General features: G+C 45.6%; 1 protein-coding gene across 1 annotated transcript in view; it reads left to right on the top strand.

The window, feature by feature from the left end:
* The window catches only part of LOC140460112 (uncharacterized), a gene marked incomplete at its 5' end in the record, with an annotated part of 70,908 nt that overhangs the window by 19,643 nt on the left and 27,420 nt on the right, over nucleotides 1–23,845 (top strand). Inside the window, 3 exons of the mRNA XM_072554510.1 lie at nucleotides 2,528–2,611; nucleotides 3,412–3,548; nucleotides 5,948–6,778. Coding sequence (XP_072410611.1) covers nucleotides 2,528–2,611; nucleotides 3,412–3,548; nucleotides 5,948–6,778 — 1,052 coding nt within the window. The remainder of the gene's footprint in view (nucleotides 1–2,527; nucleotides 2,612–3,411; nucleotides 3,549–5,947; nucleotides 6,779–23,845) is intronic.

Here is a 23,845-nt window from a genome sequence, read left to right as displayed (position 1 = left end):
ATGTGACACCAAATAAAATAACCTAGCCAACCATTGAGCCTCAGTAAGACTCATCTGGGGAGCAACAACAGGAGCATTCTCATGGGGTACAACAAGCGAGGAAGAACATTCATTTTAATCAGGGCTATTCGGCCTAACCATGATAATGGTAATCCGTCCCATCGCTGCAAATCCCGCTTTATCCTCTGCAGTAATTGTACATAGTTAGCTTTATACAGCTGGTGGAAGGCAGGGGTAATAAAAATTCCCAAATACAAAAACCCTTTTGACGACCATCTAAACAGGAACTGCATTCCATCCTTCAGGTCAGGCACCTCCACTAATTCTTACCTCCCCACCCCGTCGGCATGGCTTCTGATTTTGTAAAGTTGATCCTGCAGCCCGAAAAACTGCCAAATAAATTAATTGTTTGAATCAATCAAGGAACGGACTCCTCCAAATTGGCCAAGAACAAAGGACATCATCAACATACAGGGTAATCTTATGTTCCCCCATTCCCACTTCTGGCCCCACTATTTCAGGGTCCCTCCTGATACCCTCAGCTAACAGCTCAATTGCCAAGGTAAATAGCAGCGGTGAAAGGACAACCCTGTTTACTACATCTCCCAGGATTAAAGTTATCTGACTTAGTGCCGTTTGTGATGACTGCTGCCTTAGGATCATTATACAACACCACCACCCATCTAGCAAAGGTTGTCCCCAGACCAAAGCGCTTGAGGACCCCAAACAGGTATAGCCATTCTATCTGGTGAAATGCCTTTTCTGCATCTAGGAAGGCCACTGAACGCAGGATCAACCTTTGCTGGCATAGCTGCACCAGGTTCAGTACCCTCCTGATATTGTTGGAGGAGCTACGGTCTTAACAAAACCCATCTGGTCTTCTTTCACAATACAGGACAACACGTTTTCCAACCTCAGGGCCAGCGTCTTGGGTAGAATTTTAAAATCTACATTCAACAGTGAACTGGGTCTGTATGAAGCACATTCTTCGGGCTCTTTCCCCTTCTTTAAAATGAGGGAGATATTAGCCTCCCTAAGAGAGGGTGGAAGATAATCCTGTGCATATGAATAGCTATACATCCCCAGAGGTGGCTCCACCAACACATTTATGAATTCCTTATAGAATTCACTTTGGAATCCATCTGACCCCAGTGCTTTGCCACCTTGGAGATGTTTTATTGCTTCCTGCACCTCCTGTATCGTCATAAGCCCATTCAACAGGAAACCTGTTCCGCGTTTATACTGGGGAGGTGCAGGATCTCAAAAAAGGCCTGCATTCTCGCTGCACTGTGTTCATCTCCCTCTGACTGATATAACTCTGCAAAGTATTCCCTAAATCTAACATTAATCTTCTTTAACTCACGGGTAACTGAGCCAGCCTGCTCTCTAACAGACAAAATAGATTGGGAAGTATTTTTCTTTCTAGCGAGATATCTACGTGGCTTATCTCAAAATTCAAACAATCTTTGTTGAGCAAAGCAGACTTTTTTTTTCCCCAGTGTGTGCAATGAGTTGGGAGCAGACCGCAGAGCACGGAGAGCTGCAGCTTGACCAGTGAAGTCCTATTATAATATACTTCCTCAGCTATCTGCAGACGGGTCTCCAACATCTGTTGTTGCTCCTTCCTCTGCGTCCTTCTAGTCGTTGAATAAAAAGTAATCAGGCCTCATAAATATGCCTTAGTGGCCTCCTGCAGTATTTCCAGATTACTGGCCGTACCCGAGTTGATACCCCAGAAGGGTCAGAACTCTTGTGATGTACTCAACAAATTTGCTACCCCTTAACAGGAATGGGTCCATGCACTAGTGCTGTGCATCCATTCCACCACTCTTGATTTTACCATCTAAATACACTGGCACATGGTCTGAGACACCTATATTGCCAATTTCACAAGCCAATGTTCTGTCCAAGCAATCTAATGGCATTAAAAAGTGTCAGTTCCCATGTGGTACTTGTGTGGGTTGGAAGAGAGAGTAAAGTTTCTTCCATTAGGGTGGAGATGCCTCCACACATCCACTAATCCCAACTCCTCGCACATGTCCACCAACTGCTTAGATTGCACGGGTGTACCTGCCTGGCCCCTTGGCACCCTGTCTATCTCGGGATCTATTAGGTGATTAAAATCCCCTCCAATGACCATGCGGCGCACCCCAAGACTCATTAATTTAGCAACTGCATCAATTAGAAATTTAAGAGGGTGCACCGGCGGGATAATACACATTCAGATCGCCATACTCTGCTCCATGTATTAGAGCTTTAAGAATGACGGACAGTCCATGTTTCTCCTTAATTTGCTGAATTACCTGGAAAGGGAGGTTCTTCCTTCTTACCAGTATAGCCACTCCTCTACACTTGGAACTAAAGGAGGAGAAGAATACCCTATCATAACCTCCTTGCTGCAGTTTCAGATGTTCCTTATCAGTAAAGTGTGTCTCCTGCAGCAGGTCAATGTCCACCTTTTCCTTCCTGAGGCTTGACAGCACCTTCTTTCTTTTTAATGGGGAAATGGCTCCCTTTTACATTCCAGGTGCACCACCTGAACGAATCAGTAGACATGGCCATCCAGGGCAGCCCGTGGTTTCCCAAGAGGCGGAAGCTTATCCGAGGTGCGGTGAGCAACAAAGACATTAGCTCTATAAAGTCTAAAAACTGCTCCTACTAAAAACTACAATAAATAAAAATCTGACCACCACATATAACTTAAGCAAACGCTCAAATAACCCCCAATTATGTAGAGATCTCTTTCCTCCCCCTTCCCCAAACCCCACCATTGCCACCATCCTGGCTCCTTTCCACTGAGGCTGTGCCCCAAACGCCAGGCAATTCACAGATTGAAAAAAAACATGTTATTTACATTCTGAGAGTTAACAATGGTTGCCCATCTCCCCACACCCCTTCTCCATACATCTTAAGCACAGGTATAGCCACCCCCAATCCAAAAACAAAAGGACAGCAATAAAAAAAGAGGCCCAGACAATATGTAACTGACCAATATACTAAATAATTCCGTTTTTTTGTCAAGTCAGTACGTATAAAGCCAAGAACCACAAAAAAGGGGCAAAAAAGTCGCATTGACTGTAATGATGTCCCTCCTGCCTTCACCCCGTTTCGATTTCTTTAATTCAGAGAATTCGCAAAGTCCTTCGCCTTTTCTGCTGAATCAAAATTATATACCATCCCTCCGTGAGTGAGACGCAATACGGTCAGGGACCTCAAGGAATATTGTATGTTCAGATCCCTTAATTTTCTCTTAACTTCACCAAATGCCCTTTTCTTAATCCAGGCTCCTGAGAAGTCCTGAAAATATATTATTCTTGAGCCTTTGTGCATTAAAGCCTGTGGATCTCTTCCCAGTCTTCTTGCTGTTTCAATCACTAACTGCTTTTCTTTATAATGCAAAAGGTGCACTAGGACCACGGGTCTGACCCGGACCTGCGCATTTCGATCCGGGTGGGCCCGCTCCACACTCAACAGGCCCGACTCCAACTCCAGACCCAGGAATCCAATAAGGTCTTCACCTTCATCGCATTCCGGAAGACCCACAAGCTGTAAGCTTTATCTTCTACTTTAGTTTTCCAGGTCATCCACTTGCTCCTGAAGGACCCAAACCTGGTCTTCCAGCGTTTGGATCCTTCCTCCTGAGACCTCCGCCACGGTCTCCGATGCCACGGTCCTCTCCTCCGCTGCCTATTCTCTTCGGGCCAACATTTGAATTTCCTGCTCATGCTTTTTCAGCGTGGCAGGTAGTGGTTCCACCGCTGCTTCAATCTTTTCTCCGAGTTTGGCAAACTCCGAGAGTAACTACTGCTGCCCCATTAAATCCAAAGGGTCTGCCCTGGGAGTTTGAGCATTGGCTCCAGGCTCCCCCAATGCAGTAGGGGAGGGCCCTGCAGGCTGCACCCCTATCGGCTCCTTTCCTTCATTTGCTTTCCTTCTGATCCTAACGCTGTCAAACCACAATTATAGCAGTTCCAGACGTTCAGTAAGTTTATATCAGCAATTCTTTTTCTCTTACAGATGGTTAATGAGGTGGGGGGGGTGGGGGGGAGGGGGTAAAAGTCCGCCTGGGGTATTGCACCAAGCCCAGCACAGCAGACCACTTAAACCACCGCCATCTTGGATTTCCAACAAAATGATTTTAAGACCAGTACAGAACAGCTACAGGGTCATACAGCACAGAATGGACCCTTCGGTCCAACTAGTCTATGCTGACTATGTTCTCAAACCCAGCTAGTCCCATCTGCCAGTGATTGGCCCATATACCTTCGAACCTTTCCCATTCATGTACTTTTCCAAATGTCTTTTAAACATTGTAACTGTACATGCATCCACGACATCCTCTGGATACCCATTCCACACACAAACCAGTCTCTGTGTGAAAGAAATGGACCTCTTCATGTCGTTTTAAAATCTTTCTCTTATTCCCTTCAAACTTTGCTCCCTAATCTTGAAATCCTCACCCTAGGGAAAGGGCACCTGCCTTTCACCTCATCTGTACCCCTCATGATATTATAATCCTCTATAAGGTCACCTCTCAATCTCCTCTGCTCCAGTGAAAGAAATCCCAATCTATCCACCTGGCTGTAGGTATATTCATATTCACTTATGATCTGTTCAATGCTGGTGCAGGCTCAAATGACCAACTCCTGCTCCCAATTCTCTGACTCTGTGTCCAGTACAGCATTGGGAGATTGGGAAAGGGGAGGGATAGATATCTTGTTTGTTTTTATTTTTAAAATGCACTTGATTCCCACAAATAAAATCAACAGGTACAAGTACAGCACATGCAGTATTCCTCATTGCAGCTTCAAGGTTTTGTGTCCTCTTCTTCCGCGTTGGCTCCAGCACATTCGGCTTCCTTCCCCCACACACCCCCTCCCCATCCCCGCCCTGAGCCGTTGATGCTTCCATTGTTTATTAAATCAACAGAGGAATGTATAGGGTAAATAGACAAGGTCACTTCTCTGGGAGTGTAGAACTACAGAGTAATAGGTTTAGGGTGAGGTGGCCCGGGGAGGGGTCGAGGGATTTAAAAGGAACCTAAGGGGCAATTCCAGCAGAAGATGGCGCATGTAAGGAAAGAGCTGCCAGAGGAAGTAGTAGATGCTGGTATAATTATGACACATTGAAAGGCATCTGGATAGGTTTATGAATAGGAAGGGTTTAGAGGGATATGGGCCAAATGCTGGCAAATGAGACGAGATTCGGTGAGGATATCTGGTGAGCATAGACCAGTTGGACCAAAGGACGTGTTTCTGTGCTGTATATCTAGATGACTCTGGTTTGCCAAGTCAGTATGTTCAATTTCTCTCTGGTGTCATTGCCTTGATGTCTCACTCCAAAACTCCCCCACCCCCGTGGGGGCACGTTAACAATTTTGTGTCTGATTGGTTGTCAAGAAGCTGCATTGCAGGTTCATCCTGAATTTACACAGTATATTTTTGCTTCCAAAAATCAGACCTGCTCACTCTCAACAGTATCCCAATGTCGTCGAAGATATTAATTTCCAGGTGGAGATATCCAAAATTCAGAGAGATGTCAGTTGTGACTGTTTTGCTCTTCTGTCCCTGTCAGATCCTGAATCAGCACTTTCAGGAGAATCAGAATGGAGTGAGAACTGAGGGAGGGAGAGACAGTGGGATGGTGCTTTCAGTTTTGTGGAAAAACAAAAGAAAAGAATGTTCTGCAGAAAGTAGAATTGCTTGTTCTGAATTTCTACCCTGGACTGACAGTGATGACTTTTGTAATCTCTTTTCAGAGTATTTGATCTGAAGATGAAGTTTCAAAATCAACAGATGAAGGGCTTATGCCTGAACCATTGACTCTCCTGCTCCTCAGATGCTGCCTGACCCGCAGTTTTCGACTCTGATTCTCAGCATTTGTGAGCCACTCAATCCATCGGGACTGCAACAATTTTAAACTATGATCCAATTGGTTCCTGTTTCAGTGCATTTTCAGCATCAGTGGGACTGGAAGAGAGACCCTACTGTTGCAGCAACGCACTGAGTGTGGAGCCTGAATCAGTTATCTGGCTGGATAGAGGAATCCAAGGCAGGGAGGGGACATACACGCGTTTCTGTGCAACTGTAGCTTCGGCCATGGAGAAACCATGGAAGTGTGGCGACTGCGGGAAAGGCTTCCGTGTCCCGTCTGCCCTGGAGACACATCGGCGCAGTCACACCAGGGAGAAGCCATTCTCCTGTCCTGAGTGCGGGAAGGCGTTCAGTGATTCCTCTGCCCTGATGAGGCACCAGCGGGTGCACACAGGGGAGAGGCCCTTCCGCTGCCTCAAGTGTGAGAAGGCCTTCAATGATTCCTCTGCCCTGATGAGGGACCAGCGGGTGCACACAGGGGAGAGGCCCTTCCGCTGCCCAGATTGTGGGAAGGTGTTCACTCGCTCCTCCCACCTCGTGATTCACCGGCGGGTCCACACCGGTGAGAAGCCCTTCCCCTGCTCCAAATGTGGGAAGGCCTTCAGCGATTCCTCTGACCTGCTGGCCCACCGGCGGGTCCACAACGGCGAGAGGCCATTCACCTGCTCTGTCTGCGAGAAGTGCTTTACACGCTCTTCCGACCTGCTGAAGCACCGGCGGGTCCACACTGGGGAAAGGCCCTTCAGCTGCTCTGAGTGCGGGAAGGGCTTTACCCAGGCCTCCCACCTGCTGACACACCGGTGGGTCCACACTGGGGAGAGGCCGTTCACCTGCCTCGAGTGCGGGAAGGGCTTTGCTGTCTCCTCCACTCTACTGATGCACCAGTGGGTCCACACTGGGGAGAGGCCGTTTGCCTGCCCCGAATGTGGGCACATGTTCACAATGTCCTGCAGCTTGAACAAGCACCAGCGGAGGCACCAATGCTCCCAACAATCAGATTCTGCCGGTAACACTGCTGAGGGTCATCCCCAGGACTGAACCTCCTGCCCTTTCTGACAGTGGGGGTAGTGGGAGAGTAGGTAGGCTTTTTTGTTTTCTACTGGGGGAGTGGAGGGGGAAGAGGGGCGTGGTGGTGGCTCAGTGGTTAGCACTGCTGCCTCATCGTGCCAGGGACCCAGATTTGATTCCGTCCTCAGGGTGACTGTCTGTGTGGAGTTTGCATGTCATTCCCCCCTGTCTGCGTGGGTTTCCTCTGCGTGTTGCAGTGTCTTCCCAAAGTCCAAACATGCGCATGTTTGGGCGAATTGGCCAAGCTAAATAGTTTCATAGTGTTCAGGAATGTGTAGGTGTGGTGCATTAGTTAGGGGTAAGTGCAGAGTGATAGGGTAGGAGAATGTGTCTGGGTGAGTTACTCTTCAAGTGTTCCCTCTGAACTTGTTGGGCAGAAGGGCCTGTTTCCACACTGCAGGGATTCTATGATTCTGTAAGCACTGCTTCCAGTGGGTGCTGCTGCTCATTGAGCCCAGGACCCGCACAAGCCTAAAATCACAAGACCATTGGAGCAGAAGTTAGGATATTTTGACCCATCAAATCTACTCCACCGTTTGTTAGAGACAAAATAAAAAACTGCAGATGCTGGAATCTAAAATAGACAAACAGGAGGCTGGGCACAACAGGAGGTGGAGAAGTCAGCATTTCAGATATTATCCCTCAGGACTGAAGAAGGGTTCTACCCGAAACGTTGACATCTCCATCAGAAATGATTTATCAGGATGTTGTTAGAACGAGAGGGCATAGGTTTAGAGTGAGAGGGGAAAGATTTAAAAGGGACCTAAAGGGAAAGCTTTTCATGCAGAGTGTGGTGCGCGTATGGAATAAGCTGCCAGAGGAAGTGGAGGAGGCTGGTAGAATTACAGAATTTAAAAGACATTTGGTTGGGGACATGAATAGAATGGGTTAGAGGGATTTGGGCCAAGTGCTGGCAAACGGGACTAGATTAATTTAGAATATCTAGTCAGCATGGACGAGTTGGACTGAAGGATCTGTTTCTGCGCTGTACCTCTCTATGACTACTGGTCCTGATGCAAGTTTAGAATTGAGTAACTTTGAATAATTCAATCTTGTTGAATTCACCTCCGGGAAGGTTTCAAATGAACCCCTCCAAGCGATATGATTTAACTTCGCCGAGTTGGATAAAGTATCCCATCAAGTTCAACATGAATGCACAGTTGAAGAAGTCAGAAGTCATACAACCCCAGGTTACAGTCCAACAGGTTTATTTGAAATCCCAAGCTTTGGGAGCATTGCTCCTTTATCAGTGCTGCTCCTTCATCACTTCACCTGATGAAGGAACAGAGCTTCGAAAGCTCATGAGTTCAAATCAATCTATTGGGATTGTCACCTGGTGTTGTGTGACTTCTGACCTGTCCACCCCCAGCACCTCTGCATCAGAGTTGACGAATGAGATCAGATTTTATTCAGCATGATTTAGTGAGATATTCATCTGGATGTCCTTATGACTGAACCATCGATCCTTCTGCTCCTCGGGTGCTGCCTGACCTGCTGTGCTTTTCCAGCATCACACTCTCAACTCTGATCTTCAGCATTTTCGGTCCTCACTTTTTCCTGGTTCATGTGGAAACTCAACACTGTCAGAGTGACAGGAACACCAGTCATCGAGTACTATAGCACAGAGACAGGCCCTTCAGCCCATACCGGTCCATGCTGACCAAAATGTTTGTCAACACTAACCTCATTTACCTGCACTTGGCCCATATCCTTCTAAAGCTTTCCTATCCATGTATTTGTTGAAAGAGCCTTTTCAATGTTGTTAATGTACCTACTTCAACCACTTCCACTGGCAGCCGTTTCCCCAGGCGAACTACACTCTGTAAATATTTTGTCCCACATCTTTTCTTCCACCTTTCTCCTCTCACCATAAAAACACATCCTTGCTCTTGAAATCCTCCCCCTAGGGAAGAGACAGCTACCATTAAGCCATCTCTACCGCTCTTGGTTTGAAAATATTGCCTCAACTTCCTCTGCTCCAGTGAAAAAACATCCCAGCCTATCCAGCCTAAATTCTGATTAGATAATAATGGCAGTGATGATTTTGGCTGTGTGTGTGTCAAGGATCTCTCATTTCTAAGCCAATGCTGTGCCTCTGAAGTTCACCTGATCGTAAAACGAATGGCACCCCATTCATTTAAAATGTCCATGTTTTCTGTGTAAAGTCGGTCCTGGTCAGTAAATAGGCAGTGGTGTCTTATATTCCCGTAGACTTCTTGTGACCGGGTTCATATGCTCTGTTTTGAGATGTATGAGTAAATCTTTAGAACAAAAAATTAATGCATCCTTTATTCATGTCTCATTATTAAAAACACTTTGTCCAATTACAGATGTGATTGAGAAGCTTCTCCCACTGAATCTTTGACTGGTAGCAGCATTTGTCAGGCTTTTGAAAGTCACTGCAGCTCTGTCACAGCACAGGGGAGGGCTCTTTCAGACAGAACGCATCATGCAGAAAATTCTCCCACAGTAGTCGAGCAAAGTTGACATCTTTTTAAGACATTGTGAAACTTGAAAGGGTTCAGAAAAGGTTTGGAAGGATGTTGCCAGGGCTGCAAGATTTGAGCTACAGGGAGAGGCTGAATACGCTGGTACTATTTTCCCTGAAGCTTCAGAGTCAGCCAGAAACATCTGTTGAATCAGGAAACATCTCTTCCTGCAGCAGCTTCAGACAGACTGCCTGCTAAAACCCAAACCAGGGGAAAAGAATGGGACAACTGCCCTTTCATTGTAGAAGTGTTTTAGAAAATAAAATGTCAAACCCTTTTCCCTGATTGTTGCCTTAGCCAGTATCTGTTAACCATTAGCGAAATCCTTAATCCTAGACGAATGAGAAGCTCTGCCTTTTACAACCCCTCCTGAAAATAAACCAAGAACAACATAATCTTCTTAAAAGGAGCAGCATCATCACAACAGAAAGCACCTGAACTGAAACATTTGTATCAAAGGGCTGTACAGTTAGCAGGACAAGACAACAGGTTTTCAATTTCACCAATCAATTTAAATCAGCCCCATTGGCTACCAAAAACTTATTAAATTTAAATCCTAAAGTATTGACAACAGGACCAATCCTATCATAAAGAATTGGTGCTCTCAGTCAGCTGTGTATTAGAGAAAGCATCATTTAGAAAAATAGAGAAGGGGATTCTTGAGAGGAATCGGAGGAGGCAACCCCCACAGAAGATGGCACAGAATATTCCGGAAGACACATAACCTGGTTGTAATCTGAGAGATTAAATTCTATTTTGTGTTCTTTGAGTGGGACATGTATTGATTGGAACAGCATACCAGAAGAATCTTGATTTATTCCATAATACTCAGTAGTTAAGAAGGATTTATTCAGTTTGTTAGTAGTTTCGTTCATTTGTTCACCGTGAGAGTTGGTTAAATAAATTGCTGATTGTTGATTTTAAAGTGTCAGGGACTTACATTTAACACTACAGCAGGTTACACCACTTATCACACTGACTTTACAGATTAAAGGGCAATGTGCCACTCTTTGGACGTTTCGGTTTGAGATCTTGGAGAGTGGGGGGAGGTGTGTGGGTTCAGCCTTCGCTTTATAACAGTATTGATGACATTCTCTTGAATGCAATGGAGTCAATATTAATCCCAGCCTCATGGTGTGGTTGTGGGTGAATCACCTTAATTTAGCTCCTGACTCAGAAACCGCACAGAGAATCAACTGCTGAAACAATGATTTGCACTTTATTGCATGTAGCAACCACAAATAAAATCTCTCAACTTCATTCAGCTTCAACCCCCCAAACTTGGCTATCACCCAGTTGATGTCTGAATGTAACTGGGTTTCCACCGACAGTGCCCATCTCTGGAAGTGTCCAGGGGTTTGATGCAGCATTATTCTTCTAAGTACTGCTGCTGCTGCATCATTCTGGAGTTGAATTTTGGTGGCGGTTCCTCAATTTCAAATCTGTGGTGTGACTTTTCTTTAAGACTCCAACATCACCTCACATTGCTGGAGACCTCAGGTCTGTAGTTTACCTTCTTATCCTTGAAGGTTAGCTGTCTGTTTGAAACAGCCTGCCCTGCAATTAACCCCTCTATGTCAGGGCTTTCCTTCTACAGGCAGAATTAATTGTCCTTTTGTCACACCATTATTAAATAACATTATCTTACCTGTCCCAAGAAACAACTTATTGTGTTGCCTCCTTCTTCCCAGGGATGGTTAACAAGTCATTTATCGTATTGAATCTGCTCTGCCATTCAATCATGGCTGATATGTTTCTTAACCCCATTCTCCCTGTAACCTTTGAGCCCCTTGGTACTCAATGAGTGAATGGTGGAGCAGACTCAATGGGCTGAATGGCCTAATTTCACTTCCTGTGGTGTCACAATTTCTCGTCAGCCCTTTCGTTTCTTGCTCCAGAAAGCGTTATTGTTGACTTGTGAAGTTGGGGAAGTTCTGGAGTTTACAGGTGCACACCACGCTCCTCTCTGCCTCCTCCTCAGCCTTTAAGTAAAGGGAAGATCTTTTAGAACAGAGATAAGGAAACTTCAGAAAGAGAGTGGTGTATCGATGGAATTCACTGCCCCAGAAGGCGGAGGAGGCCAGATCATTGAATATATTTAAGATGGGATAACTAGGTTCTTGAGTATCAAGAGGATCAAAGGTTATGGGGAGAATGGGGTTGAGAAACTTATCAGCCATGATTGAACGCTGGAGCAGACTCAATGGGCTGAATGGCATAATTTCTGCTGCTATCGTCTTATGATATGCTGATGTGTGGAGGGGTGAGGATGGGGGAAAAGAGATAAAGAGGGGAATACAATTAAGGTGAAGCTGGATACAGATATATAGGAAATACACGAATTGTACGATAAATTTCAGACCACATAGAAACACTAGCATACAGTAGGATCTGACCATATAGATCTCCAAAAGTGGCAACACAGGTGGGTAACGTGATCAAGAAGGCACACAGCACGTTTGCCTTGAGTGTAAGAGTTGGCGAGTTATGTTACAGCTATTTATTCCGGTCACATTCAGAATATTGCGTGCAGTTCTGGTAGCCACACTACTGGAAGGACATGGATGCTCTGGGGAGAGGGTATAGAGAAGGTTCACTGGGACGTTACCTGGTCTGGAGGTCTCATTATGAGAAGAGATGGGATAAACCTGGATTATTTTCACTGTAAAGATGGAGGCGGAGGGATGACCTCAACAAAATGATGAGACACACAGATTGGCTGGACGGGGGTGGCATGGTGGCTCAATCATTAGCACTGATGCGTCACAGTGCCAGGGAAACTGGTTCGATTTCAGTCTCAGGTGACTGTCTGTGTGGAGTTTGCACATTCTCCCTGTGTCGATATGGCTTTCCTCCGGTTTCCTCTCACAATCCAAATGTGTAGGTTCGGGTGCAGTGGCTATGCTAAAATACCCACTGCCCAGGGATTGGCAGGTTAAGTTGGATTGTCCGTGCTTAAATTGTCCCACAGTGTTCAGGCATGTGAAATTTAGGTACATTAGTCAGGGGGTAAATGTTGAGTAATAGGGGTGGGGAAATGGGGGTCTGTGTAGATTATTCTTTGGATGTTTGGTGTTGGGCCAGATAGTCTGTTAGATACTCAGAGGCTTTTCCCCCAGGGTGGAAAAGTCAACTATAAGAGGGCAGGGGAGGGGGTAGGGGGTAAAGTGAACTTTCAAAAAGCAGGGGATACCTGTATGCTGATGAAGGGGTGGGTGGAGGCTCAGGTGGAGTGTAAACACTGACAGAGGCCAATTGGATCGACTGTGCTGGAGACTCAATGGGACAGAGACAAATGTACCTATTTCAGATCTACCTGCACTTCAGCCGCTTCTGTGGACTGTTTCCGTAGGGAAGGTGCAATCCCAGGCGCAGAGAGCGTCAGCCCCTACTGGAAGTAAAGTGGGTGAGAGCGCGGCCAGTCAGCTTAAAGGAACCCCTTACCCCTCCCACCTCACCCACTAAACAGGGTTCAAGATGTGACTCTCAGCAATGGTAACAGCAGAATCCAACCCGAATCCCTGCGCCATCTCACTTGTGAAGTTGCTGGTTTCTCCACAAGTTGCATGACTGGGTGAAGGCCTTCCCACACACTGGACAGGTGAACGGCCGCTCCTTGGTGTGGGTGCGCTGGTGTTTGCGCAGCGTGGAGGAATCGCACAAGTCATTGCTCCACATGGGACAGGTGAACGGCTTCTCCCCAGTGTGGACGCGGAAGCTGAGCAGCAGGTGGTATGACTGGGTGTAGCCCTTCCTGTACACGGAGCAGGAAAACGGTTTCTCCCCGGTGTGGATCCGCTGGTGCGGCAGCAGGTGGTGTGACTGAGTGAAGCCCTGCCCACACACGGGGCAGATGAACGGGTTCTTGCTGGTGTGGACACACTGGTGGGCCAGGAGGTGGTGGAACTGAGTGAAACCTTTCCTGCACTGAGTGCTGGTGAACAGCCGCTGCCCCATGTGCAAACGCCAATGAATCTCCAGCGCAGATGGCAAAGGGAAACCATTCCCACACTCCCCACATTTCCACGGTTTCTCCATGGAGCAGGTGCCCTCGTCTCTCTCAGACCTTATCAATCAGTTGAAAACTCGCTCACGCTTACAGCATGGCTGTGGTGTTACTGGTGAACCCTCTGATAGTTGGAACACTCTCATTCAGTCTGTAAAGCTTGTTCCACTCACTACTCTGGTGTGTGGCTATGTGAGACTCTGAGTTTCCTGTCACACTGACGTCTAAAACCTAACTAAGCAGACAGACCTTCTCCCCTTTGTTTTCAAGGCCATCAATATCCACGTCCTTGTAAATCAAGTGACTGTCAGACTTTGATGTGATGTTTGGTCTGAGATTTCTGCCGCCAAATTCTTCTCTTGTAATATTCCTGTGAAGTGATTGCAAAGGTCATCACAGTCAGTCCATGATAGAAAATCTGAACGTAATTCTAGTTACTGTGGAACATTATTTCCTCTCAATGCCAAAGATCTTTGTGGAGATATATATGTAACTGTCAACCAACAGGGTTATTGGGCAGACTGAATACCTCCAGGAAGAGTTCACATGGACTCAAGTTGTTGAATGGACCTCTGTAGTGCAGTATTGACACTCTTACTGAAGATCTACAATATGCTGCAGTACGATATTACAAGCAGAAACATCTGCAAATCAGACAAGGTCTGTTCAGAAGTTGGACCATGAACTTTGAAGCTGCTGCTGCTCTTCCTCTCTCTCTGAATGAAGATTGATCTTCACCCAGACTGCAACTTCCTTCTTCTGTCCAAATATTTGTGAACACAGCCCTTTTTTTGAAGGATGGCATGTTTTCTGTTCATCACAATTAAAGGGGTGTCTTCCCCCTGATCTGCAAAGGGACTGTCAGTCTGGGGAGGACAGGGTCACGTCTTGATGTTGTTGTGTGGAATCTGTGACAGCTGCAACAATTCATCCCAACTCCTGTACTCAGTGCTCTGACTGATGAAAGCAAGCATGCTGAAAGTCTTCTTCACCGCCCTGTCTATCCATGTCTCCACTTTCTAGGAGCTATGAACCTGCAAACCTACATCTCTTGTTTTGAAATACTGTATATGAAACAGATTTGGTGCTTGTTGGTATGTGTGCTTATCTCGACACTAATTCGGTATTTTACACTGAATGCCATGACTGATGCAGGCCAGTGTGGCAAAACATTTCTACCTGTGACTCAATTTTCAGAGAACTGTGAACCTGTACTCCAAGATCCCTCTGTTCCACTACACTCCTTATGGTCCTGCCATTCACCATGAAATTCCTACATTGATTTGACTATGAAAAATGTAAGACCTCACACTTATCTATATTAAACTCCATTTGTCATTAATCTTAAACCTATGCCCTCTAATTTTAGACTCCCTCACCCAAGAGAAAAGACCTTGCCTATTTACCCTACCCATGCCCCCCATGATTTTATAAATGTCTGCAATGTCACCCCTCAGCCTCCAAATCTCCAGGGAAAATAGCCCCACTCTATTCAGCCTCTTCCTGTAGCTCAAACCCTCCAATCCTGGCAACATCTTTGTAAATGTTTTCTGAACCCTTTCAAGTTTCACAACACCCTTCCTGTAGCAGAAAGCACAGAATTGCATGCAGTATTGCAACAATGATGGAACCAATGTCCTCTCTGAAGAGGATTTTAAAACAATACTTATAACAACAAGCAAATCAGGTTAGTTGGGCATGACTTTCCCATAGCAGTTTATTTTGTTTGTCCTTCATTAACCTATGCTTTATAAATTATAAGAAAATATTTTGAGGCATGGGATTGTTGCTAGCCCGTCCAACATTTGGTCACCATCCCTCATGGTCTTTGGACCGAGCAATTGGCTACATTCTAGAAGGCAGTTGAGAGTCAACCACATTGTCGTAGGTCTGGAGTCACATGATGTGAGCGTGCACACACGTGTGTAGGGTTGTGAATGGCAGATTTCCCTCCCTTAAAGAACACTTTCACAACAATCAGTAATGATTGGATAAAAGCAACAGTTCTGGCAGCATCTATGAGGAGACGACAGTGTTACTGTTTTGAGTCCGGTGGCTCTTCAAAATTAGGCTGTATTCAAAACATTAACTGTTTTCTCTCCACAGATGCTGCCAGACCTGCTGCGTTTCCCCAGCAATTGTGCCTTTTGTTGCTGATCTCCAACATCTGTAATTCATTGTCTTAGCCAATAATGGTTTCCTGGTTGCCAGTACGGAGACAAACTCTCACTTCCAGATCTTTTTATTCGTTGAAAATAAAGTCCACGAGCATCCATGATGGGACTTTAATTTTTGTTCTCAGAAGACCGAGATCTCAGGGCTGCTTAACCAGTATCACTAGATCACAATCTTCCCTTCACTGACAGTGACATTGACAACCTTGTCCTGAATATTTTTCTTCATTCATTCATGGAACGTGACACTTTGTCTCCCAAAGAAAAGCCAAGTGCCAATTCAGAGGGCAGTTAAGACTCAACCACATGTGTTTGGATCAAGGGTTACACATTCACCAAATTGGGAGAAGACTGAAGATTTCCTTCCTTTAAAAAAGGTTATTACTGAACAAGATCGGTACTTATGACAATTGATAAGATCACCAAAGCAGCGATAAGCTTTATATTCCAGATACATAAATTGATTTCAAATTGCATCGGGGCCATAGCAGCATCAATTTGAAACTCCAGATGTTAAATCCAGTAACAATGCCCAAATGCCACCAACTCCCTACAATTTTGAGGCTTCCCAACACTGACTGGTCTGTAATTGCCAGTTGCATCCTTTTTCTCCTGACTATTTACTATTCAATTCAGCCCATTGAGTTGACTCTGCCATTTATTCAGATCACGATTATTCTGGGAAACATTTCCCCCATTTTGCTGCCATTGTCCCATAATCCTCAATTCGCTTACTGATTAAAAAAAACCCAACTATCTCAGCCTTGAATGCACGTAACAACCCAGGCTCAACAGCACTCTGTAATATCAAGTTCCACAGATTTACTGCCCTCAGGAGAAATTCCTATCTGTCCGAAACATGCATTCTCTTATTTGGAGGTTACTTCCTCTGGTCCCAGACTCACCCACTGTTCTACGCCTAGCCTGTCAAGTCTCCTCAGAATCTTGTACGTGACAATAAGGTTACCTCTAATTCTTCTAACTTCTAATAAGCACAGGCCCAACCTATTCAGTTCTCCTCAAAAGACATTCTTTCCATCCCTGGTATCATCATGGTGAACTTTCTCTGGACTGCCTCCAATGCCAATATATCTTTCGTCAGGTAAAGGGCTCGAAACTGTTCACAGTATTCAGTTGTAGCCTGTCTAATGCCTTACATAGGTTCACTATCACCTTCCTACATTTATACGCTATTGAAAAGGCCAACCTCCCATTTGCCTCCCTATTACTCACTGAAATTGGATGAAGAGATTCGTGGACGAGATTCCAAATCCCTCTGTTCTAAACTTTTCTCCATTTAATATTCAGTTCTTCACCTCCTGACAAACTGCATTACCTCATTTTCCCATCTGCCAAGCTTTCGCTCATTTGCTGAACCTGTCTATATCCCTCTCCAGATATCTAATGTCATCCTCACCACCTGCTTTCACATCAACTGTCTCTTCTGCAAACTTAGCAATAGTACGTTCACTTTACTTATCCGAGTAATTCATATATATATTGTAAATAATGTTCACCCTAGCGCTGATCCCTGTGGTACACCAGTAGTTACAAGTTCCTATCCTGATCATGCCCCTTACCACAACTGTGGTAGTTAGCCAATCCTCTACCCATGCTAACATACAGTCTCCAACACCCTGGGCTCTTTGATTATTTCATGAGATGTGAATATCATTGACTGTGCCAACAACTCTTCCCAAACTGACCTTGAAAAGGTGGTGCTGAGCTGCCTCTTAAATTGCTTCACAAATGTGATGTGGACTGCAAAAATGTTCAGGAGTGAGATCCAGCATTTTGGTAAATAACAAAGAAACAATGCGATATATCTTGCAGTCGGAATCCTGTGTTCACACTTGTCTGTTCTTGGTGGTTGAGGTCATGGCTTGGAAGGTGCTTTTGAAGAACCACCACTCATGCAATCAAGTCAGACTGATAGATTGTGGCCCCAGACTCTGCCATTTTGACTTCCCTCATCAATCTACATTCTTTCCAACGAAGTTTCAGTCTCAAACCGCCACGCAATACCATCTGTTACGGCTTAAAAGATAAGAATACACATGATTACCAACCGTATTTTGGGTTGTATAAATCTTTGCCTGCCAGAATTATTTTCCAAAAGACTTTAATTAAAGTGGGTGACTGCATGAAATGGTTTTTTGGTCAGACTATATTCATCATCCTCAAAGGAGACAATGCCAGTAATACTCTTGAACTCGTCTTTTTTGTTTAAAAAGCACGAGTTCTTGATTTATTTTTACAACTTACTGGCATTCACACCTGCACATTCAATGTCAAACTCAGACAACATAACTGAAATTACACCATTAATCTTGTTTTTCAACAATCCAACAGATTAATTAATAATACACAGTGAATACCAAGGCTGATTAATGTGAAATTAAATTTGACCGAAAATGTAAAAGCGAGATGTGAGATAACAAATGGGGAAGGGCAGAAGGCAAGAAATGCAGCATCATAGAAGGTGCTCCTCCAGGGAGTGTATTTTACAAACTACAACTGCTAAATATAAACAAACACTCTGACATGATCCTCCGGTTTTAATGTAAACCATAGCCCCATACAGTAGGTACTATTTAAATAAGTTAATAGATACAAGCCTTGAGCAAATCCAGCCTCCAGCCTGGCCCCCCGCTTCTTGGAGCTCGGAGAGGGGATCCCACTCATTCATTCAACAGGAGACGGCTCAATTTATTGTAATGGGCTGTGGGGGTACAGTGGTCGTGTCTCATATTGAGGAGGAAGCTGTTTCCTCTCATTCAACAGAAGAGGACCTATTTCCGAGAGATTTCTTTTGTGGTGCAGCTGTAGTCTCCCATAGAGCCCTGAGGCTCAGGTTCAAATCCCACTGCTCCAGTGTGTGTAATAACATTATTGCCCAAGCCACGTGTCAACTGGCATACGGATAAGAAAATTAGGGAAGTAAACACGTCAAGCTGTTCAATGTTATCTCCAATCATATCACTTCCACGTTTCCAGTCCCATTGGTACTCCAGGGAGCCCAGTCTCGTTGAACGAAGGTGCTTTTTGAGAAGACTAATCGGGCATTTTTTGCACAAGTCAAGTTAAGAAAGCGGGGATCTCTCGCAAGTCTGCGCGGTGGACGACAATTACAATTCTCGGCGGGGAGGCTGAATTATGCATTCACTAATAGCCGACCCTAAGAGATGGTGCAGCGCAGCCCATACCCTGTCTCTGTGGCGCAATTGTTCAACGCGTTCTGTCCTGATCAAATCCAGGGGAACAGGAAACGCTGGGACTATGGCGCGGACAGGACAATCCCAATACGTACCTTTCCTGTTAGAACTATTCCATGAGAAAGTTTAGACCACAACTTTGGGCGTATAGTTGTGGCTGAACACTTAAGGTGTTGGCGTAGAGATCCTTTGGGGCTCCCCGCCCAGGGTGGTAACCTGCTGGCGATGTTTCTTCGCTGGCGATTTTAAATGACTTCCTGGTGGTTGCATTATCGCTCAAATTTCACAAAACCCGTCTCAATAAAGACCCGTTTTCTCATGTCTGGGAATTGATTGCCATGCAGGAAACTCGGGTTCTGAACAAACAACGTATCAGACTCACAACGTCAGCTCTGTTTCCCTTTCCACAGATGCTGCTCGACCTGTTGGCTTTCTGCAGTATTCTCTGTGTTTATTAGGCACAAGTGCTGCTTTTCATTCAAGAACTTCAATCCCTGTTCTCTGGTAACTGACTCTGGTCAGTGGCAATTGGTTCTTCTGATCATTAATCTGCCCATTCCCACCGCTTCTTCTCCCATCATGACCAACAGCCCCAGGAAATCTCCAGTTATCCTTGTTTGCTCCAAAGCGAACATTCTCAACCTTGGGAATGTCTCCCCAAAATGGAAATTCCTCATCCCTGGACATGAGACAAGGCGTACAATTGGGAAGAGATTTTGGCAAAATATTGTCAGTTAGGAAATGGAAAAATGTTCAAATGTTCATGAAGCAAAACAGAAATCCCAGTCTCCAGCTTTGTGAACCTTTAGAAACACTTTGGGAAGCGGATTTGGAGGAGAATGAAAGATGACCTGTCCGACAGTCCAGACACCGTCCCCTTGTTGAAGAGGCCGGGAGGTTGATTCTGATGTTCTCGGCACACGAACTGATCTGAGACATTGAAAGAATTGTCGTTCCTGCACATCAGGAATTCAAACCCCTTCTCGCCTCCGAGCCAATGAGAGAACTCGGGAACAGGCAAAACACTGAAAGGCTCGAAGGGCGACGGCCCCGGAGTAAGAAAGCTAGTTCCTCGTGACATGGATGTGTCTGTAGACAGCCCCGGTTATTTCCAGAATGCATCTCCCAGGCTTGATTATGGAAAAGTTAAACTGATAGACGACAATTGTAATTCTAGGCGGGGATGCTGAATTATAAAATCACTAAGCGATGGTGCCGCCCACATCTGCGCCTGTCTCCGTGGCGCAATTGGTCAGCGCGTTCGGCAGTTAACCGAAAAGTTGGTGGTTCGAGCCCACCCAGGGGCGCTGTGTTCGCTGCTCTCCTTTGGCTTCGAAACTGTGCGCTTTTAATGGGGTCAGGAGAATGTTCCCCAAACGGAAATCTTCTCCACACAGGGGGGTTGCGAGTTGACTTCATGTCTTACCTAAGGGACTGCGTATGCTGAGAAGACGAGACCCAAACAGAAAATCAACAGGTATGACAGTACCTGTCGGAGCAAACAAAATTCTGAAATGTTGCCTCTGATTCTCTTTCCACAGATGTTGCCTGCCCTGCTGAGTTCCTCCTGCAATTTCTCACTGAAAGTTCATTTCATCTTTTCGGGAGAAACACCGAAATATCTGCAAACACCATGTGCAGATATTTAACCCTTTCGAATCACTGCGAAGTGATTGGAGTCAAACAAACTCTGCGATGATTCACTCTTTCTCAGCTCCACAGGCAGACAGACCTGGGAAGTCAAACTGTCAGTGTGGTACTGAATTGTGGGCCGAGTGGTTGATGCGATGGACTTGAAATCCATTGCGGCTTCCCCACGCAGGTGTGAACCCTGCCGAGTACAAAATGAGAAGTGTCGTCGAAAAGAAAGGGAGTTTGCTCTCCGGCTTCTTCTTTAAGATTCAAATCAGTGGAGGGGGAAAAACATTTCACTCAAATTGGGACTGGTGGGAATCTGCAACCCACTGCCTGTTCGGGTGGAACAAGCAGATACCCTCAGAGCTTCTTTGGAGGCTATGAGCAAAGTGTTTGGAAATGAGACTAGAAGAGTGAGCGGCTTGAAATCGTGATCGAAATGAAGCAGGTACCTGTGGACAAAGGCGTTTCCTTTGCCAGTGAAAGATACTGCTTCACAAAGTTGGGCCTGTGGAAGGGAATCAGTGACGGTGATTATCTTTGGTTGTTCACCTTGTGAATGTTCCCATTGCTGCGCATGTCCGTGTTGGCGTCAGAACTCTGCAGCATGGTGGCGATGGATGCGCACAGGGACTGGCGCACCAAACTCCACCTACCTGTTTGAAATGCAGCTCACAGCTTGTTCACACACCCCAATTAATCTTTCTCATTGTCCTGAAGCCGGCATACGGTTTGAATTCCCGATCTGCGGGAATGAGAATCCTTACACTGTCTCGCGTCAGTAAATGTCCCTGAGAACATCTGAGTCAACTCACAGCGCAGTCAGATGAGGGGAAGCTGAAATAGCCCCACACGCTGTTTACAGGCACATTTTATTCTCCCCAACTCAACGCCTCAACCACTGCGGCTCCTGGGAGTGGAAAAGAAACAATCACCAAAACCCAGTCTAAGCTCTGTGAATCTTCAGAAAATCAGCAAACGTTCATTCCTTCGGATTTTCTATCCTAGGCTGACAGCGATGGGTTTTGTCACTCTTTTGTCGGACATTGCAAGTAGATGTTTTGCAGAAAAGCACCACAATGCCATCTGATTAATCAGGACCTGGATGTTTTCGGTCTTTGAATGTCAGTGTTGTGCTGCAGAACTTTGTTGTTGCCAGTTTCTAATACTTATCTTCCCAGTTCCCTGTATCACTTGTCGAAAATGTTTAATTTGTGTCTTGTAATCCTTTCACTGTCTGCTAATGAGGATAGTGTTTCCATGTTTTACCTAAATTATCTTGACCTTGCATACCTCAAGCCTCAAGCTAATTTCACGAGAAACCCTCTCCAGTTCAAAAGCCAACTGTTAATGAAGGCTCTGTTTCTTGTCACGTGTCCAATTTCAGATCGATGTTGTTAATGTCCCTTCTACTCCTTCAGATCCAGGTTTCGCTCACAGGGCTAGAACAGAACTGTCACCAAATACATTTACCAATCTACGTTCATCCTATCGATTGTATTAGCATCATCAACACTTCTCATCAAAAAAACTCGAGAGACTTTCATCACAATTTTCTGTGAACAGTTCTACATGAGCTTTGCTGAATGAACCCCAAACTTCTTGAAGTGGCTCCTTATTTTCGGCCCTGATTATTAATCTCTCTACACATGGGAATGGATCCTTCCCAGCCGCTCGATCTCTCATCAATGTGTGTAGTTCAATTCGATCTCCCATCAGCCTCCTCTGTCCTGATCAAATCCAGGGGAACAGGAAACGTTGGGGCTATGGCGCGGACAGGACAAGCCCAATACTCACCTTTCCTGTTAGAGCTATTCCATGAGAAAGTTTAGACCTCTACTTTGGGCGTGTAGTTGTGGCCGAACACTTAAGGTGTTGGCGTAGAGATCATTTGGGGCTCCCCGCCCAGGGTGGTAACCTGCTGGCTATGCTTTCTTCGCTGGCGATTTTAAATAACTTCCTGTTGGTTGCATTATCGCTCAAACTTCACAAAACCCGTCTCAATAAAGACCCGTTTTCTCATGTCTGGGAATTGATTGCCATGCAGGAAACTCGGGTTCTGAACAAACAACGTATCAGACTCACAACGTCAGCTCTGTTTACCTTTCCACAGATGCTGCTCGACCTGTTGGCTTTCTGCAGTATTCTCTGTGTTTATTAGGCACAAGTGCTGCTTTTCATTCAAGAACTTCAATCCCTGTCCTCTGGTAACTGACTCTGGTCAGTGGCAATTGGTTCTTCTGATCATTAATCTGCCCATTCCCACCGCTTCTTCTCCCATCATGACCAACAGCCCCAGGAAATCTCCAGTTATCCTTGTTTGCTCCAAAGCGAACATTCTCAACCTTGGGAATGTCTCCCCAAAATGGCAATTCCTCATCCCTGGACATGAGACAAGGTGTACAATTGGGAAGAGATTTTGGCAAAATATTGTCAGTTAGGAAATGGAAAAATGTTCAAATATTCATGAAGCAAAACAGAAATCCCAGTCTCCAGCTTTGTGAACCTTTAGAAACACTTTGGGAAGCGGATTTGGAGGAGAATGAAAGATGACCTGTCCGACAGTCCAGACACCGTCCCCTTGTTGAAGAGGCCGGGAGGTTGATTCTGATGTTCTCGGCACACGAACTGATCTGAGACATTGAAAGAATTGTCGTTCCTGCACATCAGGAATTCAAACCCCTTCTCGCCTCCGAGCCAATGAGAGAACTCGGGAACAGGCAAAACACTGAAAGGCTCGGAGGGCGACGGCCCCGGAGTAAGAAAGCTAGTTCCTCGTGACATGGATGTGTCTGCAGACAGCCCCCGGTATCTCCAGAATGCATCTCCCAGGCTTGATTATGGAAAAGTTAAACTGATAGACGACAATTGTAATTCTTGGCGGGGAGGCTGAATTATAAAATCACTAAGTGATGGTGCAGCCCACGACAGCACCTGTCTCTGTGGCGCAATTGGTCAGCGCGTTCGGCTGTTAATCAAAAGGTTGGTGGTTCGAGCCCTCCCAGGGGCGGCGTGTTCGCTGCTCTCCTTTGGCTTCGAAGCTGTGCGCTTTTAATGGGGTCAGGAGAATGTTCCCCAAACGGAAATCTTCTCCACACAGCGGGGTTGCGAGTTGACTTCATGTCTTACCTAAGGGACTGCGTATGCTGAGAAGACGAGACCCAAACAGAAAATCAACAGGTTTGACAGTACCTGTCGGAGCAAACAAAATTCTGAAATGTTGCCTCTGATTCTCTTTCCACAGATGTTGCCTGACCTGCTGAGTTCCTCCTGCAACTTCTCACTGAAAGTTCATTTCATCTTTTCGGGAGAAACACCGAAATATCTGCAAACACCATGTGCAGATATTTAACCCTTTCGAATCACTGCGAAGTGATTGGATTCA

The sequence above is a fragment of the Chiloscyllium punctatum genome, chromosome 36 (assembly GCF_047496795.1).
Source record: "Chiloscyllium punctatum isolate Juve2018m chromosome 36, sChiPun1.3, whole genome shotgun sequence".
Classification (NCBI taxonomy): Eukaryota; Metazoa; Chordata; class Chondrichthyes; order Orectolobiformes; family Hemiscylliidae; genus Chiloscyllium; species Chiloscyllium punctatum.
This window is presented reverse-complemented; position numbering and strand designations above follow the sequence as displayed.